Source organism: Halichoerus grypus, chromosome X (genome assembly GCF_964656455.1).
Source record: "Halichoerus grypus chromosome X, mHalGry1.hap1.1, whole genome shotgun sequence".
Classification (NCBI taxonomy): domain Eukaryota; kingdom Metazoa; phylum Chordata; class Mammalia; order Carnivora; family Phocidae; genus Halichoerus; species Halichoerus grypus.
In genome coordinates, this window is record NC_135727.1 from 51,442,879 (window position 1) to 51,464,912 (window position 22,034).

The following is a 22,034-nucleotide window of genomic DNA, read 5'->3' on the forward strand; positions in this document are numbered from 1 at the left end:
CTAAAAAAAAGGCTAATAATTTTCCAGTATGGATAAAATAACAATCATTAAATTCAGGAAGCCCAATGAATCAGGATAAACAGAAGAATTAATGTTGCTTAACAACAATCAAAACCAGGTATTGGTGAAATAATCTGTTTACACTGCTGAGAGAAAATAATCTGAAAGCTAGAATTATATATCCATTGCAAATATCTTTTAAGTTCAAAGATGAAATAAACATATTATCAAACAAACTTTAAAGTGTTTACTATGACCAAAATCTCATTAAAGGTACTCTAAAAAATGTGTTTCAGTAAGAAATAAAATGATCCTAGAACGAAGCTGTCATATAAAAAGGAAGGTATAAACATAAGTTAAATATATGACTAAATTTAAGTAAACATGGATGAAACAGTAAACATATTGTCTAATTTAGATTTAAAAAAATAACTAAAATATGGAACAACAGATAAATTAGGAAGTGTCAAAATTTTTTTTTTCAAAGTTGTTAAAAATGATGTAAATAAATAGATACACATGCCATGTTCAAGGATAGGAAGAATCAAATATAAGAATCTCAATAGACACAACTTCGCAAGTTTATGCAATTGTAATCAAATATTATGACTGAATTTTTGCTGTTGTTTAAACTTGACAAACTGATTATAAATTTATGTGGCTGAAATAAGAGAAAATAATAGTCAACACATCCCTGAAGAGCAACAAGATCAATGTGGTTTGACATCCCCTATCAAAGACACCTGCTGAGGGCAACTAGCCTGAATGCCAGCTTTTTGTTATGCTTTACCTTAAAACCCAAGCCCCTGAGCAGTCATACAACTGCTTTTCTGTGACAAACCCGTACCAGCCACAGTGTCTCAAGACCTCACCCAGAGGATCAGGGCAGTTCTGCACTGCACTGGGTCTCTAAAATTTGGAGTTCTAAAACCCAGCCACATGCCAGAGATAAAAGACAGGAACATTGCACTGCCAATGGGTGGGCTGACAGTGCAAACACAGACATGGTAGAGGCAGGGATCTGATGGAAGCCTGGGACACAAGAGGGTAGATTGTTTGCGCTTCTAAGAGGGCTTCCTGAAAAGTGGTGGATGCAAACTCACCTTTCCAGGGAAGAGAGCAGGCCAATGCCATTTTTCACCCCTCCCATCAACATGAACAGACTTTCAACAAGCAGCACAGCGCACACAATGGAGGCTTGGGCCCGATTACACCAAGCCCCACCCCCTAGTACACTTCATGTGCCTTTTATAACAGGCAAGTATGATTGGGAGCCAGAGCAGCAACAGAACCCTCCCCCAGAAAATGAACACAAAACCGTGCACACACCAGGTCTATTGATCATAGAGTGTTGAAAGCTTCAGTTGTAGTGGAAATAGGACCAGGCACAGGTGTTCTTAACACACAAAAGACAAGACCTAGACAAAATGCAAGGACAAAGGAATTCATTCAAAAAGAACAAACAACATGAGGTCACAGACAGGGAGCTAATCAAAAGAGATATAAGTAATACACCTGAACCAGAATTTAAAACCACAATCATAAGCATACTAGCTGGGCTTGAGAAAAGCATAGAAGAAAGCAGAGAGACCCTTACTGCAGGGATAAAAGACCTAAAATCTAGTCAGGCCAAAATAAAACATTCTATAACTGAGATGCAAAACCTGACCACAAGTATGGAAGAAGTAGACGAACAAATAAGTAATATAGAAGATAAAATTATGGAAAATAATAAGAGTGAAAATAAGAGGTAAAGAAAAATATTGGATCGTGAATGAAGACTTAGGGAACTCAGTGATCCTTTATGGAAAGCATAATAACGTCCATATCATAGGAGTCCCAGAAGAAGAGAGGCAAAAAGGGGCAGAAGGTTTACTTAAACAAGTTATAGCTAAAAACTTCCCCAATCTGGGGGAAGAAGGAAACATCCAAATCCAGGAGGCACAAAGAACTCCCATCAAAATCAACAAAAGCCGGCCAACACCGAGACATATGGTAGTAAAATTTGCCAATTACAGAGATAAGGAAAGAATCCTGAAAGCAACAAGGGAAAACAAATCCCTAACCTACAATGGAACACAAATCAGGTTAGCAGCAGATCACCAAAGAAACTTGGCAGGCCAGATGGGAGTGGCAGGATATATTCAACATGATGAATGGGAAAAATATGCAGCCAAGAATATATTATTCAGCAAGGCTATCATTCAGAATACAAGGAGAGATAAAGACTTTCACAGACAAACAAAATAAAGGAATTTGTGACCACTAAACCAGCCCTGCAAGAAATATTAAAGGAGACTCTCTGAGTGGAAAACAAAGACCAAAAGCAACAAGACTAGAATGGAACAAAAAAAATCTCCAGAAACAGCAAATTAACAGATAATACAATGGCACTAAATTCATATCTATCATTAAACATTCTGAATAAAAATAGAGTAAATGCTCCAATAGAAAGACATAGGGTATCAGAATGGACTAAAAAAATTAAGACTCATCCATATGTTGCTTACAAGAGACCTAAAGACACCTGCAGATTGAAAGTGAGGGAAAGGAGAACCATCTATCATGTTAATGGATGTCAAAAGAAACGCAGAGTAGTGATATTTATATTAGACAAACTAGATCTTAAAACAATGACAGTAATAAGAAGGGAACAATATCATCGTAAAGGGGACTATCCAACAGGAATATCTAACAATTATAAATATTTATACCCCCAACTTGGGAGCACCCAAATACATAAATCAATTAAAGACAAACGTAAAGAAACTTACTGATAATAATACAAAAATAGTAGGGGACTCTAACACCCCATTTAGAGCACTGGATAAATCATCTAAGCAGAAGTTGACCAGCAAAGAATGGCTTTGAATGATACACTGAACCAGATGGACTTCACAGATATATTCAGAACATTTCATCCTAAAGCAGCAGAATACACATGCTTTTCAAGTGTACATGGAACACTGTGCAGAATAGATCACATACTGGGTCACAAATCAGCCCTCAACAAGTACAAAAAAACTGAGATCATACCATGCATATTTTTAGACCAAAACGTTATAAAACTTGAAGTCAATCATACACACACACACACACACACACACACACACGCAAATTGGAAAAGACCACAAATACATGGAGGTTAAAGAACATCCTACTAAAGAATGAATGGGTTCACTAGGATTAAAGAAGAAATTTTAAAAATGCACAGAAGCAAATGAAGATGAAAACATGATAGTCCAGAACCTTTGGGATAAAGCAAAGGCAGTTATAAGAGGGAAGATTATAGCAATACAGGCCTACCTCAAAAAAAAAAAGTTTCAAATACACAACCTAACATTACACATAAAGGAGCTAAAAAAGTAACAGAAGGGGCGCCTGGGTGGCTCAGTTGGTTCAGTGTCTGCCTTCGGCTCAGGTCAAGATCTCAGGGCCATGGGATTGAGCCCCACTTTGGGCTCCCTGCTCAGTGGAGAGTCTGCTTCTCCCTCTCCCTCTGCCCCTCCCCCACGCTCATGCTCTCGCTCTCAAATGAATAAATAAAATCTTTAAAAAAAAAAAGGAACCACAAATGAAGCCTAAAGCCAGCAGAAGAAGGGAAATAATAAAGATTATAGAAATAAATGATACAGAAACAAACAAAAAACAGTGGAACAAATCGACAAAACTAATAGCTGCTTCTTTGAAAGACTCGATAAAACTGATGAACTGCTACCCAAAATTATCAAAAGGAGAAAGGACTCAAATAAAATAATGAATGAGAGAGAAGAGATCACAACCAATACCACAGAAATATATGCAATTATTAGAGAATATTATGAAGAATTATATGCCAAGAAACTGGGCAATCTGGAAAAAAAGAACAAATTCATAGAAACATACACACTAACAAAACTGAAACAGAAAGATGTGGAAAATTTGAATAGGCCCAGTTATTGAATCAGTAATCAAAACTCTTCCAACGAACAAAAAAGTCCAGGGCCAGATGGCTTCCCAGGGGAATTCTACCAGACATTTAAAGAAGAGTTAATAACTATTCTTCTCAAACCCTTCCAAAAAATTAAAAATGGAAGGAAAACTTTCAAACTCATTCTACAAAGTCAGCATTACCTTGATTCCAAGATCAAAGACCCCACTAGAAAGGAGAAGTACAGGCCAATATCCCTGATAAACATGGATGCAAAAATTCTTAACATGATACTGGCAAATTGAATCCAACAGTACATTAAAAGAATTATTCACCATGATTGAGTGGGTTTTATTCCTGGGCTGCAGCGTGGTTCGGTATTCGCAAATCAATCAATGTGATACACCACATTAATAAAAGAAAGGATAAGAACCATATGATCCTCTCAATAGATGCAGAAAAAGCATTTGACAAGGTAGACCATCATTCCTAATAAAAACCTTCAAAAAAAGTAGGGATGGATAACATACCTCAACATCATAAGAGCCATATATGAAAGACCCATAACTAATATACTCAGTGGTGAAAAACTGAGAGCTTTTCCTTTGTGGTCAAGAAAAAAAACAGGGATGTCTACTCACCATTGTTAATATTTTTTTAAAGATTTTATTCATTCATTTTGAGAGAGAGAGAGAGAGAGAGAGCAAGTGAGCACAAGTCAGGGAAAGCAGCAGAGGGAGAGGGAGAAGCAGACCCCTGGCTGAGCCGGAAGCCCGACGTGGGGCTCGATCCCAGGACCCTGAGATCATGACCTGAGCCAAAGGCAGATGCTGAACCAACTGAGCCACCCAGGTGCCCCTCACCATTGTTATTTAACATAGTACTGGAAGTCCTAGCCTTAGCAATCACACAACAAAAAGAAATAAAAAGCATTCAAATCCACAAAGAAGAGCTCAAACTTTCACTATTTGCAATTGATGTCATACTCTATGTAGAAAACCCAAGATTCCACCAAAAAAAAAAAAAAATTGCTAGAACTGATACACAAATTCAGTAATATCTCAGGATACAAAAATCAACTTACAGAAATCTGTTGCATTTCTATACACCAACAATAAAGAAACAGAAAGAGAAATCAAGGAATCAATGCCATTTATAACTGTACCAAAAGCAATAAGATACATAGGAATGACTCTAACCAAAGAGGTAAAAGATCTGTACTCCAAAAACTATAGAAGACTTAATGAAAGAAATTGAAATTGTCACAAAGAAATGGAAAAACATTCCATGCTTATGGATTGGAAGAACAAATATTATTAAAATGTCTATACTACACAAAGCAATCTACACACTCAATGCAATCCCTATAAAAATATCACCAGCATTTTGCACATAGGTGGACAAACAACCCTAAAATTTGTATAGAACCACAAAAGACCCTGAATAGCCAAAGCAATACTGAAAAAGAAAAGCAAAGCTCATAGGTATCACAATGCTGGACTTCCAGTTGTATTAAAAAGATGTGTGATCAAGACAGTATGGTACTGGCACAAAAACAGAGACATAGATCAAAGGAACAGAACAGAATACCCAGAAATGGACCCACAACTATATGGTCACCTCATCTTTGACAAAGCAGGAAAGAATATCCAATGGAGAAAAGACAGTTTCTTCACCAAATGGTGTTAGGAAAACTGGACAGCAACATGCAGAAAAATGAAACTGTACCATTTTCTTATATCATATACAAAAATAAACTCAAAATGGATGAAAGACCTAAACATGAGACAGGAATCCATCAAAATTCTAGAGAAGAACACAGGAAGAAACCTCTTTGACCTCGGCCATAGCAACTTATTACCAGACCTGTCTCTGGAAACAAAGGGAAACAAAAGCAAAAATGAACCATTGGAACTTCATCAAGATAAAAAGCATCTGCAAAGTGAAGGACACAATCAACAAAACTAAAACAGACCTATAGAATGGGAGAAGATATTTGCAAATGACATATCTGATAAAGGGTTATTATCCAAAATCTATAAAGAACTTACCAAACTCAACACCCAAAAAACAAATAATCCAGTTAAGAAATGGGCAGAAGACATGAATAGACATTTTTCCAAAACAACCAGATGGTCAACACACACATGAAAAGATGCTCAACATCCCTCATCATCAGGGAAATACAAATCAAAACCATGATGAGATACCACCTCACATCTGTCAGAATGGCTAAAGTTAACAAACAACACAGGAAACAAGAGATGTTGGTGAGGATATAGAGAAAAAGGAACCCTTTTACACTGTTGGTGGGAATGCAAACTGGTGCAGCTACTCTGGAAAACAGTATGGAGGTTCCCCAAAAAGTTAAAAATAGAACTACCCTATGACCAGTAATTGCACTACTAGGTATTTACCCAAAGGATACAAAAATACTGATTTGAAGGGGCACAAGCAACCTGATGTTTACAGCACCATTATTAACAATAGCCAAATTATAGAAAGAGACCAAATGTCCATCGACTGATGAATGAATAAAGAAGATGTGGTGTGTGTGTGTGTGTGTATGTGTGTGTATAATGGAATATTAATGAGTCATCAAAAAATGAAATCTTGCCATTTGTAAGGACATGGATAGAGCTATAGTGTATTATGCTAAGCCAAACAAGTCAGTCAGAGAGAGAAAAATACCAGATGATTTCACTCATATGTAGTATTTAAGAAACAAAATAGATGAACATAGGGGAAGGGAAAAAAAGAGAGTGAAGCAAACCATAAGAGGCTCTTAATTATTGAAAATAAACTGAGGTTTGATGGAGGGGAGGTGGGCAGGGGATGGGTTAAATGCGTTATTGGTATTAAGGAGAGCACTTGTATTGAGCACTGGGTGTTACATGTACGTGATGAATCACTAAATTCTACTCTCGAAATCAATATTACACTATATGTTAATTAACTAGAATTTAAATACAAATTCAAAAAATAATAAAAGAAATAAACATAAGGTTTTTAGAATGGTATAAAGTGAACTGCTCATTATTAAGGCATTAATATAAAACAAAAGAAAAAACCCCACATAGTATGTTATAAAGAAAACTCATAGTAATAAAGTAATAAAGTGATAAAGTCAACACACAGTAAATTGCCTATATTCACAACTTAAAAATAATTATGGCCTATTCTTTAAACAATGCTTGAATAAGGGTATTTGCAATTTAATGAGAAGGCATTCTGTCAGAGTTTGAACATAACACAAATATTTTACATTCCTGGGAAAGAGATTTTTTTAAACACATGGAATCAATTTTGTTTTTGCCTAACCAAATGTCCAAACCTCTGTCATGAAGTTTCTAATTAACATTGAAAATAGAAGCAAAGCAAATAATTGGAAGGTTATTAAATTCTGAAACTTTACTATGTTTCTGAAATAAAAGTAATTTTGAAGATAGTGGTTCTCAAAGGGACAATTTTGTCTAGTTGGGGACATTTTTTAATGTCTGAAGGCATTTTTGTTTTTCCTAACTGGTGGTGGGGAGGTTACTACTGGCATCTAGTGGGTAGAGGCCAGGAATACTGCTAAACATCCAACAATGTACAGGACAGGACTCCACAAAAAAGAATTATTGAGCCAAAATATCAACAGTGTCAAAGTTAAGGAACTCGTCTTAAGCATATGCTTTCAGCGCTTGTCAAATACTTTTAAACTTATTTGTTGTGTAATATTTAAGACATACAGAAATGTATACACAAGACAATGAATCTATGTGCCTACCACTGAGCTTAATAAAAAGTGTTCAATCCCTCCTTCTCTATTCCTTACTGACTCTCTAGTTTTTATAGATTATTTAAAATACCTATTATGTTATTGCTATAACTGTGTTAAAATATGTCATAACACGTTGGCTATATCATGTTAAATTGTACTACAACTATCATATGACTTTAATAGATTTAATGATTAGGCATATCTATGCTTTACACAGGAGACCTAGAATTATAACAGAACATTGCAAAAACCATACGGTAAGTAAATATTTATTCCTTGTATGTAGACTGTCTTGATTAATTCCTGAATATACAACTGAGAGGAACTGGTTTTACAAATAAAAATCAATTACAAATGTGTTATAATTCATTAAATACATGACTAGCCGACCATCTGTGGATTCCAAACAAATTTATATAACACAAAAAAATGAGTAGGAAGCTGGTAAACAAAAAAACAACCAAAAATACCATGTGATTGTTTTCCATCTCTGTTAGTTTCATTGAGGGCATTGGAGCCTGGATTCTCTGCCTCCATTTCTCCTGGGCTGAGGGACGCCTGCTTTTGTCTAGAGGTAGCTTCATAACTGCAAGTTTGAATAAGGATTTTGGTATAACCTTGCTTCTCATTTCCTAGTTCAAGGTTCTAGAAATCTGTGTGAGGAAAAAGATGGCGCTTTCCACATTCTACAACTGCAAGGGAATTCTTGATCTACCACAAACATCATGTATAGGATGAAAGAACCAGAATTTTAACAAAGTTCTATCATGGCTTGAAGTCTACAAGGCAGCAGAAAATACGATCTTTGAGGCCACATCTTGCTCAACTATTAATAAGACCAATATTTCGTTAATAAATAAAATCTTTTAAAAAAAGACCTATGTTTTGTTCAAAGTGTAAATAAACTAAAATATGTTGCATTTTTAAAATGCTTTTTACAATCCAATTAGTATAAGAAAATTGTTTAAAGCTAATTTTTCTCTTTTTTTAAAATAGTCTGATATCACTTATGAACAATACAAATGAGTACTTGTATTAATCAACAATAGACATAGAAGGGATGAAAATAAGCAGTCATTACATTTACTTGGAATAGATATGATTTTGTCAACAGACTGAAAGTAGCAAACAAGGGTCAAAGATAAGCAGTGAAGGAAGGGAAGAGAAAAAAAAAATCACCCAACTAACCAGTTAGAAAGAAAAGATGAAAAAGAACAGCAACTCATGGATAAAAGTATTTTTAGATTACAATAGCATGCCATAAAGTAATCATTTATTCCACCATGATGAAAAATGGGAAAGAAATGCTTTATGAATGTTCCTGTTATTGCTAATGTTTCATTTTTCTCTAAAAAATTATGGAAATGAATGTGGTTAATACAAGTTGTTATTTAAGAGAAAAACGTTTTCAAACTCTACAGTATTAATGCCATTATAGCCTTAATTGATATACTTATAGTCATCAACCCTTGTAAAATACACGAACACATGCAGACTCACAGGCTGCATAAAATACAGATGGTCGATAGCCGCGTAAATAGATCAATGATTACAAAGATGGATTGAGGAGACAAAAATGAGCTCTACTATTACACATGCATGAACTTCCTGAATATAAGAATAATTATACTCCAGAATTGGTTAACTGAGGGAAGTTGAAGAATCATTTTTCCCTGCAGAATCAATAGATACCCATCTATCTTTGACGGCTTAGGAGTAGCATTGCCTGGAATCAGGGCAATGTATCAGATGACCTGTGCTTTATTCTAATTATTATGTCAGGACCCAATAAAAGTTACATAATTCATATAATCTGTTTTGAGACATAAAGTAACAATTGGAAAAACATAATCATGTGGCTACCTGTAGACCCTATACATTTGGTACAGTGCTGGATACTTGAATGGGTTCCAGAAGAGTAACATGGCCAGCAGGAGTAGAAATTATCTGAGGGGAAAAAAGCAAGCTGGAATACTCCCATGCATTTACTACAGGAAGACATCTACGGAGGTATTTTTGTAATTTCCAGGTATGAAGGAGATGCCCTAGAGCCATATTTCACTGAGGGGATATTATTAAGAAAGATTAGGGCCCTTTATTTAGAAAAGAATTTATTTAAAATGAAAGAAAGTAAGGAAAGGAGGGAAGAGAGAAGGGAGGTAAGAGGAAGAGAGGGTGGGAAGGAAGGAGGAAAGGGAAGGAAGAAAGTTAAGAGAAAATGAAGTGGGTGGAGAATGAAGAAAAATTTGATAGTGGATAGCTGCATACCCAGAAGAAATGCCTCTGTCCCTTAAAAATAAGGGAGACATCATCCAAAAGACAATAAACAGAACATTTGCTTAAGGAATACAATAATCTGGTATGACGTATGGATTATTTTAAGAAAAAACTACAAGAAAATAACTACTACTTGAACTAAGTAAATCACTAAAATTCAGGATATCAAAAGGGGTATCTTTTACCCCATCTCATTCTCTTATTCATCATTCCTTAAAATTCTCCCCTGTGCTGGCACACACCACAGTATCTGGCCCTCTCCCTGACATGGTGGCTCACTTTGTTCCGATATCTGTAACACCATCCATTCCCTCAACCAGTGTGTTCTAAGGAAACGTGGTCTTTAACCTTCCATTTGTCACTTTTCTTCCACTATCTACTTTGGTAGATATCCCGTCCACTATCTTTGGTCCTCATACTCGAACAAACATTTCTTTGCAAATGATTCCAAAAATCCTATTTTCAGTCCTAATCTCCATTCTGACTTCCAATTACATATTCTAATATATTTTTTAAAATTTTCTCCTCTGCCCTTTTCTCTGTGTGACATATTTCACTTAACATAATGTTCTCAAGGTCCATCTGTGTTGTCATAAATAAAAGGATTTCCTCCTTTCCTATGGCTAAGTAATAGTCCTGTGTGTGTGTGTGTGTGTGTGTGTGTGTGTAACTTCTTTATCTATTTATTTATCAATACACATGTAGATTGTTTCCATGTCTTGGCTATTGTAAAAACAAAATGCTGCAATAAAAATGGGTATGCAGACATCTCTTCAATACAGTGATTTCATTTCCTTCAGAGATATAACCAGGAGTGTGATTGCTCAATCATATAGTAGTTCAATTTTAATTTTTTCATGAATTAACACACTGTTTTCCAGAGTGGCTGCACCAATTTACATTCCCACCAACAGTTTACAATGGTTCTCTTTTCTCCACATCCTCACCAGCACTTGTTATCTCTTGTCTTTTTTATAATAGTGATTCCAATAGATGTGAGGTGATCTCTCATTATAGTTTTGATTTGCATTTCCCTGATAATTAGTAACACTGAGCATCTTTTCATGTACCTGTTGGCCACTGCAATATTTTCAAGTCCTTTGCTGATGCTTTAAGTCAAATTATTTGGTTTTCTACTCTTTAAGTTGTAGGAGTTCCTTATATATATTGGATATTAACCGCTATCAGATTTGTGGTTTGCAAATATTTTCTCTCATACTGTAGGCTGCCTTTTCACTCTGTTGACTATTTCCTGTGCTGTGCAGAAAACTTAGTTTGATGTAGTCCCTCTTATTTTTGCTTTTAGTGTCACATCAAAAAAATATTTCCAAGATCAATGTCAAGGAGCTTTTCCCCTGTTTTCTTCTAGGAATTTTATGATTTAAAGACTTATATTTAAGTCTTTAAAAATCCATTTCAAATAAATTTTTGTGAATGGTATAAGATAAGGTTCCAGTTTCATTCTTTTGCATGTGACTATCCAGTTTTCCCAGCACAATTTATTGAAAGGATTAACCTTTTCTCCATTCAGTATTCTTAGCTACCTTATCCAGTATTACTTGACTGTATATGCACAGGTTTATTTCTGGGCTCTCAATTTTGTTCCATTGATCTACATACCATAATATTTTGATTACTATAGTTCTGTAATATAGTTTGATATCAGGAAGTGTGATGCCTCCATCTTTGTTCTTTCCTGGGATTGTTTTGGCTATTCGTGGTCCACTGTGTTTTCATATGAATTTTAGGATTTTTTTTTTATTTCTGTAAAAAATTCTACTGGAATCTTGACAGAAATCATATTTTATCTATAGATCACTTTGGGTATTATGAACATTTTAACAAAATAATTCTTCCAATCCATGAACATGAAATATCTTTCCATTTACCTGTGTCTTCTTCAATTTCTGTCATCAGTATCTTAGAGATTTCAGGTTACAGATCTTTCACCTCCTTAAGTTTATGCCTAAGTACTGTACTGTTCTTAATGCTATTGTGAGACTATTTCTTTTTCAGATATTTTGTTGTTACTACACAGAAACACAACTGCTTTTTGTATGTTAATTTTGTATCCTGCAACTTTACTGAAGTTGCTTATTAGTTCTAACAGTTTTTTGATGGAGTCTTTATGATTTTCTATATTTAAGATCATGAGATCTGCAAACACAATTTTACTTCTCCCTTTCCTATTTGGATGCGTTTTATTTATTTTCATGCTTCATTGCTCTGATTAGGACTACCAGTAGTAGGTTGAATAGGAGTGGAAAGAATGGACACCCTTCCCTTATTCCTGACCTTGGAGGGAAAGCTTTCCACCTTTCATCGTTCAGTATGGTATTAGCTGTATGCTTATCACTTATGGCCTTTAACATGTTGAAGTATGTTCCTTCTATATCCAAACTGTTGAGAGGTTTTATCATGAATGGATATTGAATTTTGTCAAATGTTTTTTCTGCATCTATTGAGATGATCATATGGGTTTTATCTTTCATTCTATTAACGTGATGTATCCCATTTACTAATTTATGCATATGGAACATAATGTTTTGATTACATTTTTGTGATCAGATCTTTGCATCACAGATCTGAATCACAATTGATCATGGTTTATGATCCTTTTAATGAACTGCTGAATTCGATTTGCTAGCTGTTGATAAATTTTGCATTCATATTCATCAGGTATATTGGCCTATACTTTTCTTGTAGTGTTCTTATCTGGTTTTGGTATCAGGGTAATGCTGGTGTCATAAAATGAGATGGGGAGTATTCCTTCCTCTTCCCATTTTTGGAAGCATTTCAGAAGGATTGGTGTTAATTCTTTTTTAAACGTTTGGTAAAATTCATGAGTGAAATCATCTGATCCTAGACTTTTCTTTGTTGAGAGGTTTTTGATTACTGTTTCAATCTCCTTAGTCATCATGGTCTGTTCATATATCCTATTTCTTCATGATTCAGTCTTGTTCAGTTGTATGTTACTCAGAATTTATCCATTTCTTCTAGGCTGTGCAATCAGTTGGCATATAATTGTTCACAGTAGTCTCTTACAATCCTTTGTATTTCTTTGGCATCAGATGTAATGTCTTCTATTTCATTTATAATTTTATTTATGTGGATCTTCTTTTTTTTCCTTGGGTTAGTCTAGCTACAGGCTTGTCAATTTTATCTTTCCAAAGAACTAACTCTTAGTTTTATTGATCTATTCTATTGTTTTCTTAGTCTCGATTTCATTTATTTCTGCTCTACTCTTTTCCTTCTGTCTGCTAACCTTGGGCTTAGTTTTTTTTTTTTTTTTCTAGTACCCTGAGGTGTAAAGTTCAGTTATTTGAGATCTTTCTTTTTCTTGATATATGTGTTTATCCCTAAATTCCCTGTTAGAAGTGCTTTAATTCCATCCCATAAGTTTTGTCTCAACAAATATTTTTTTATTTCATTTTTTTAAAAGCCTTCTGTAATCCATTAGTTGTTCAGGAGTATGCTGTTTAATTTCCATATATTTGACTTCTAGTTCCATACCACTGTGGTGAGAAAAGACACTTGGGGTAGCTTGCACCAACCTGCCAGATGAGGGGCTCCATGGCTTTGGCCTCCATTGCAGCCCTGTTCAGGCCGCGGGGCCTGGAACCTGCTGCAGTTCCCATGGCTGGTGGGGCAGCTCAAGAGAGTCCCATGGACTGCCTAGATATACAGAAATGTTTAGAGGTAAGTGTATCAGATCACATGTACAGAATGGCAGTTATGGCTCTCGTTCTCAAAAGTGAGCATCTTAACAAAGACCAGAAGCTATGAAGCAGCTAACCCAGCTCCTCCTAGAGCATCTCAGAAAGGAACTTTATGAACTTCGGGAAAAGTATGAGACCCAATTCAGTGCATAAGCCAAATATGTGAAGCAGCTGGACCAAAGTGAGATGATTCTTCAGACATCTGAGTATGAAGGCCTTGAAAACAAACCTGGGAGGTTGTACAACTTCTATAATTCAACAGCAGGAAAATTCAGTCACCCTAAGATAGTCCAACTTGTTTCTGAACTTGAGGCAAAAAGAAACACTAACATAGTTGCCACCACCACTGAGCCACCCTCCTGATATGGCCTCTGTGTTGCTATACTCATGTGACAAACATTTTATTTTTCCATTTCATGGTGTTGTTTTGCCATTATTAGTTTGTTGATTCCACAGATATGAGTCTATTCATTTGCAATTGCCTGGACTCCAGTAAGAAATGCGAAACAATTTGGATGATAAAAGAAGCTATGGAACAGGATGTGGTCCGAAAATGCCATGGATGCAGATTAAGGGCAGTGCAGGGAGGTTTTTCTAAACTAAATACATTTTTAAAACCTTAAAAAAAAAGAAAAGATGCATGGTATGATTTTAATCTTCTTAAATTTGCTACTACTTTTGTTATCTACCATATGATCTATCCTGGAGATCATTCCATGTGCACTTGAAAAGATTATGTATTCTGCTGCTATAGTATGAAATGTTCTATATATGTGTATTATGTCAATTTTGGTCTATAGTGTTGTTCAAATCTAGTTTCCTTATTGATTCTTTGTTTGGATAACCTATCCATTGTTGAAACTGGGTATTAAAGTCCCCAACTATTACTGAATTGCTGGGGGTTTTTTTATTTTTTGTTTTTTTAGTTCTTTTAGTTCTATTACTATTTATATTTATATGTTTAGGTATCCCAATGTTGGGCGCATAATTATTTATAATTGTTATATCTTCTTCATGAAATCACCCTTTTATTGTATCCTGACGTTCTTTGTTTTGACCTTTTTCCTCTTTTTTTACTTTAATTCTATTTTGTCTAAGTATAGCAACACCTGCTTTCTTTTGGTTACCATTTGCTTGAAATATTTCCTTACATCCCTTCACTCTCAATCGATCTGTGTCCTGAAAACTAAAGTTATTCTCTTGTGAGTCTCAGATCCAGTGGTGATAAACTCCTTCAGCTTTGTTTAACAAAAGCTTTATTTTTTCTTCATTTCGGAAAATGGCTTTACCAGGTGTAACAGTTTTGAATGGCAGTCTCTTTCTTTCAATATTTTGAATATACCATCCCACCATCTCCTAGCCTGCCATGCTTCTCTTGAGAAATCCACTGATAGTCCTGTAGGCTTTCTTCACTCTTCCTTTTTGTTTGATTTTACTCCTGGGACTGCATAATTTCAAATGATCTATCTTTCAGTTCACTCATTCCTTCTTCTGCCAGATCAAGTGTGATGTTAAATTTTCTATTGAATTCTTCCATTCAGTTATTGTATTCTTCATCTCTAGGATTTGTTTGATTCTTTTTGATGGTTACTATTCTTTGTTGAACTTCTCATTTTGTTCATGTATTATTTTCCAAATTTTGTTTAGTTGTCTTTCTGTGTGTTCTTGTAGTTCACCAAAATTCTTTAAGAGGATTATTGTGAATTTGTTTTCAGAAAGTTCATAGATCTCTATTTCTTTAGGGTCAGTTATTGGATCCAATTAGTTTCCTTTGGTGGTGTCATTTTTACCTTATTTATTGTGATTCCTGGTTCAGTGGGGTTAGAGACTATGCTTTTTGTTCAGGCAAAGCTTCTCGACTGAGGCTCCCTCACTTCTGATGGAGCTACAGACGATGCTCCATGGTTGAAAAGGGTAACTGGCTGGGATCCCTGCCTCGGTCAGGCCACAGGCTGTGTTCAGCATTAGACAGGGTCATAGGCTGTACTCCACTGCTGGGTGGGGCTACAGGCTGGACTCTGTGGCTTGGTGTTACTGTAGGTTGGGCTCCAAGCCTTCCCACGGTGACTCTTCAGGCTACCTGGATAAACAGGGCCAGAGTGTATGCTCAACGGCTGGGCAGGGATGTTGCTTGGCTCCCTGCCCAGGCAGAGGTATATAATGGGCTCCACAGCTCCTGGGTTCTCTGGCCAGGCTTCTTGGACAGATAAAACTGGAGACTATGCTCAGCACTTTGTACATGGCTGTAAATTTGCTTCCCTGTCCAAGCAGGGCAGTAGAATAGGCTCCGTGGCTGATGTGGACTGTTGACTAGAGAACCAAATCAGGCAGAACTGCCAGTCGAACTCTCTGGACAGATGGGGCCACAAATTTGGCTCTAAAGATGGTCAGAAACACTGGCTGGGCTCTCTACCTGGGTATTGCTTACAAGTAGGAATGTAGTCTGTCAAGATCTGAGGGCTGGTTGGTATAAGCCCCATACCCATTCTCCATCTCTATCTGATCCCCCCCGCCACACACAGATTACCCCAGTGATCTCTATAAGGTGACACCTGAGTGGGCCTTCTGGGAAGCATCCCACAATGCTGGGGGAGCTAGATGTCCATGGAGGGTTCTCTTCTTCCACTAGAGAAACTGTAGGCCCATAGGGGCCCTCTCAGTGCAGTGCTATGCTGATCTGGGGAAGGACAATATGGTCAGACCACAGCTGTTTTCTTACCCTTCTAATGTGGTCCTTCTTGGTCTCTGGACTAGGAGGGTGTATTAACATCATCCCTGGGTCTGGGATTTTCACAGTGGTGTGTTCTCTATAGATAGTGGCTAGGGAGACTGAAGTTGGGAACAACTTATGTCAGTCAGCTTGATTGGGAGACTTTTCTGTACTAGTTTCTGGTCTTTGTGCCTTGAACCCTTTAACACCAGTTTATGGATCCTTTCTTCACAATAAAATAAAACACAGAGGAATATAAAAGAAACAGATTATATTAAAATAGTTAATATATTTAAAAAAATAAATTGGGACATAATAATAGATATGCATCTTGATTAAAGCATTACAAAATAAGATCTAGTGGTAGCTTTAATAACTAGTATAATCTTGAAGTATTAATGACTTTAAATAATATTTCAAGATACCTGCCTCAAATTTAATGTGATATGAAAATATTTATTATTTCTATTAGTGGAAAGTTAGAGGTGCTATTAATACTACTTTGGTCTGTTACCTACACTGTTAATCAAAGGAAATACTAAATGTTAGGTTAAAGTTTAAAAACTAAAGATACAGCATTTTTCATATCTAAGTTCAGAAGCCCCTGAATTGTCTCTATTAATCCCCAAAGTGGGGCTTTGAACCACTGGTTAAAAACCTCTGCTCAATACATATCTTTGTGAATTATGCTGCAGTTATATTTCCTTCTATGTTAATCATCCTTTTTTTCTATACATGTTTTGGAAACATGACCATAATCTCCCTAGCAACACAATTTCCTCAGCATTTAAGAATCATTTACATGCACTAATGTTCTCAAGTAAAACACACTTTTATTTTTCCCTTAACATTTAAATCAATTTTTTGCAAGTGCTAGTTTCATTTCTTTGTCAATGTTCTATATGTAAGTAGGCCTACAAATATTTGATTTTTACCCCTGATATCCTGAAAACATTGGTTTAGATTTTTTTCTCAGTAGATCAAATTTAAATTATACTGATACAGACTTTCAAAGCTGAAATAATAACTAAGAATCAACTAAATTTAGCTCACATTATTTGGAACTAACTCATAATTATATATATTAAAAGCTCCTCAACAAGCTCAGAATATGGTGTACTTTTTAAAATGTTTCCACGTGTTCTTGTATTTTAGGACATCTCAACATCTTCCACACAATGAAGTCAGTTTCTAGCTTAAATTTATATATTTTGAAATAAGGGAAACATTAGTATTTTTATTAATAACCTGAAAATTTGGGCTTGTTCTTATCGATTAAATTATATATATAGTGTTTTTAAAATAAGATATTCATCCTGCCAAATAACTAAAATATATTAGTTGTCTGGTTGGAAAAAGCCTATTGACCTATACTGGAGAGATAATACTAGTGTTAACTCTCTGGGAAGCAGTGTGTCCTTAATTGTTTTTTGTTGTTTTTGTTGTTATGAGGAAACAAACATCTCCTGTGAGCAATACACTATGATTATGCATGGATGGAATTTAGCACTGTAATCAAATAGAACATACAACAAAGTTAATCTGATGATACATACTTAATGCTATGCATTATCAATGTGCTGCATGGTAATTAGACATAAATTGTAAACAGCTCCTGTGAATGGCAAATTGATGTACTTTTACATCACTGAAGCAAATGTTTCTGGGATGGGAGGGAGAAAAAAACAGTAGTGATTTTAATCTTTTCTCTTGCCTGAGGAAAACAGTCACCTTTGTGTTCTGGAAAATTGAGTAATTGTTTCAATCCAGGACCTTCCTCCTTAACAAAAGATACTCAGATGTTTGATAAATAAACATACTACTAACTTCAAAAACTCACATTGAGTTACGTATCATCTGTGCTTATACCCAAGTGGCACAATCCCAATGATCTATACTATTAAATTACATCTTAAGTTGTTTTCTCCTACAAGCAGAACTAAAGAAATGATTTTTGATTGAGCAAGGTAAGGAATGAGAGGAAATTTCAGAGTATCTGGCATTGAGAAGAAAAGCAATCTGGCTTGAAAAAAGTCATCAGTGGTACGCTTTCAACAAAAAGAAGGCACAAAATTTGTGGGGCAAAGGATGCAAGGGGTAAAACACATGAATATGTGGAAAAAAAAAAAAGGAAGAGATAAAGGCTTAGAAAAGTGAATGAAAGTCTAGAAAAAAGGAAGTGATAACACAACCCCAGGTCAACCCATTCACAGCAAACAGGAATTACATGGACACATCTGGTATAACATGCACTAAAGGAGCCTGGCAGGATCTACACTTTATGATTCTCCATCACTCATCTTCCCAGAGTATAAGCCAAGATTTAGCATAATACTGTGATTTCAAAAGCAGTTGTTTTCACTGCATAGTGGATAAAATTAAACCAGCAAATTCAAGAATTTAGACATAATTTATCGCCATCTCCAAATTGAAAGCAATCCATTCTTCCAAACTGAACCAGGCTTACCCAATTTAAAGAGAAACAAATAGGTATTGTTTGTTACAAAATAAAGTGAAACATAAAAAAATCCCACATAATAAATTTCTATATATATATTTTAAAAGCTTGTTGTGTACTAGAGGGACATTCATAAGTGAGAATCTTTCTCTGGTTCTTATATTCCCTAAAGTGTTGAAAACATTACTTAAAAAATAATCAATGTTTTGAATGTTATTGGCAAATAAAGACCACATTCTAAATGATTACATTCTTCTTTATTTACCAAAGTATGTGAAGGAAAAGCTACACAGTTTTAATGGGTAAAATACATGGCTAAATTGATTAATTCTTCAAAATATGGTTCTATTGTACTATAATTTAAATCTAGAGAAAAGACTAAAAAGTTTTGGAGTCAGAAATTTCTTTGTCTTGTACGTTAAAATTAAACTGTCCAAGTGAAAAAAAGAGGGAAAAGTAAATCATGTTTAGGCTTCATTCCTCACTCATTCTGACTATTTGTGCAAAGAATCATGGGACTTAGGCGGACAGGACAAATGTGATCAGCTCTCCATTTCTACTCAGAGAAATATGCACTTGCTAGTTGCACACTTTTTTTTTTTTTTAACTTTTCCACAGGGGGATTTATCAAAGTGTAACTCTTACTGAGATTAACATAAGTATGTCATGATAATAAAGAGCCTACATAAACTCATTAAAACTTAGCCCTAGAAAATAAATTTCTATTTACCTATATTTATATTATAATATCTATATTTAAAACATTTACATGCGGTAATCTGTAACTCAAGCTTACATTACAAAATGGAGGAACTTCCATATAGACATAGCCTGCTCAAATGACAGACACTGGTTCTCTGAAATTTAGAGATACTCTGAGGGCAGTATGGTAAAACTCTCACAGCATAAATTACTAAGTCTTTTTAAAATCAAAGCAAGCTTTATGGGTTAAAAACAAAAAATCCTACAATAACTATGCCCTTATAGGTAAAATCTTCACAGCTCTTCCTTCCAGAAATTAAATTAGACATGACCAGACATACCAAGAACTGTAATAATATGTTAGATCTTGTATAGTGCTTTATTCTACAGAGCACATTATTTGGTTTAATACATCTGTATTCTCTGATGTGGAAACAGAGATTTAGCAAGCTAAAATAAGTGGCTCATGGAAGGCAGAATAATGGAACAGAAAGAACAATAGATATAGAACTATGAAAGATCTTGTTCCGAATCCCAGCTCTGCTAATCTGCCACTTACCATCTATGTGACATTGGGCAATCTCTTTAAGCCTCAGTTTTCTGTAACATGAGGACAACAGTATGTACCTCATAGGATTGTTAATAGGATTCAATGAGATAAAATATATAAAGTACCTGACACAATTCCTAGCACATGTTATGTGTCTAACAAAAAATAACTTTAACATTTACCAATTGATCGTGAGCAAGGTATTTAACCTTTTGACCTCCCCACTATTACATCCACAAAATTGTAATAACAACATTTACTTAACAGAGTTCTTGTGATGATGAAATACATGCAATTTTATGTACAGTGAATGATAGGCAGAAACAAAACTAGAACGCAGACCTTCTATGTTGAATACTCTTACTGGTAACAAAGCTAGATAGATAGTTCTGATTCTATTACCAAAATATAGAAGAACATTTTCCCACAACTCCATTGAGAAAATAACAATCTAGAAATACCTGTGAAAATGAATTTTAAAAGGAAAATATGCAAGTTACCTGAATTAAGGCTTCATTCAGCATGTCTTCATTAACCTCCAGAATAATATTTTTTATATCTTCATATGGCATACGATATGATCCTAGGAAGATAGCTTAAAATAAAAGTAGATTTTATTAAAAATAGAATAGCATCAAAATTTTAAAGGCCTAATAAATACCTTATTCTCATTTTCATAGACATAAAATATGAAATTTGTCACCAATATTAATTTACAGTTAGGAACAAACAAAAGTAGTTTCCATTTGAGAGACTACACTACTCATCTAGGCAAAATGGCCTATTATTTCAGGTTCTAATGATTACATGATGTACATACATATATAGAAATTAAAAACCCTAATAATGCTGATGATTACATGCTTATGCATTTTAGATCAAGCTGATACAATGTGACTCATGAGAGATTTTATTTCAAGTTGGCCTTTTAATTCAACATTGAATTTAATATGGCTATTGTCAGATGCATTAAACACAGTACTTCTCAGAGATGACAATAAAGTAACCAAATACAAAAAAAATCATATCAATCTACTTTGCAATTCTCCCACATAGGAAAAAATTAAAGTGTCTGAATCATCAGTGTTATCTGAATTCCTCCTGAAAATCATGTGGTATACTAGTAGTAGCTCTATATTTTCACAATTTCCCTTCTCAACTTTTTCTTTATTGGATATGTATTATGTCATACTGAAATAAATCAACAGATTACACTGAGAAAAGCTTAAACTAATTCAGAAAGTATTTTTCAACAACACATTCCACTTCAACTTCCACTAAGCACACATTTTAATGAACATTCATGTGTTCTTATCACCAGAACATGAATATATTCTCATGATTTTCTTTCATGTAAAGGTCTGTATGATTTCACTGGCGCCTAAAGGAAAAACAAATCCTCACTATCTAGGCAAATGATTACCTAGACATAAACACCAACTGAGATCTCCATAATCTAAATAAATAATGTTTGACAGATATCAACTAGCAATTAAGATCATACTGTGTTTTTTTTTAATTACTGAGCATTCACTTTATAAAGAAAATGTACTCTCAGTTAAGCAATGTACACATTCACAACTATTAGGAGACTTCTTTTCTGACAGCAACATTCCAACTCACAGGAGAATGATGACTTGCTTATTTTAATCTGATTCCCTACTGTACATCCCTTAACAAAATAAACTCCCATGGTATTTCCTTGCATAATTAGAAATGCTTGATGTGTTGTAATTTCTCAAGCATAGGGTTTGAGTGTCCTCAGAATAAAAACATATATCTACTGTGGTAAAAAAAAAAATGCTGAATTTAATACAGAGGGGAGAATAAGTCAGAGGAAAATGTAAGGCCTAGTTAAATGAAGATGGGTTTAACTGTACAGCTGCTTTAGCAAAAGTGTATTTAATGGCGGACTGATTTGTTGAAGGCTTTAAGGTTCACT

At 35.0% G+C, this 22,034-nt stretch overlaps 1 protein-coding gene and 1 pseudogene across 3 annotated transcripts in view; one reads left to right on the forward strand and one right to left on the reverse strand.

Annotated features, from left to right (window-relative positions):
• LOC118553187 (protein diaphanous homolog 2) overlaps nt 1–22,034 on the reverse strand; it is a 951,294-nt gene that overhangs the window by 482,714 nt on the left and 446,546 nt on the right. For all 3 annotated transcript variants that reach the window (XM_078064453.1, XM_078064454.1, XM_078064452.1), the window contains one exon: nt 20,593–20,687. In XM_078064453.1, the coding sequence (XP_077920579.1) occupies nt 20,593–20,687 (95 nt within the window). The remainder of the gene's footprint in view (nt 1–20,592; nt 20,688–22,034) is intronic.
• Nucleotides 1,656–15,547, forward strand: LOC118534589 (5'-deoxynucleotidase HDDC2 pseudogene; annotated as a pseudogene).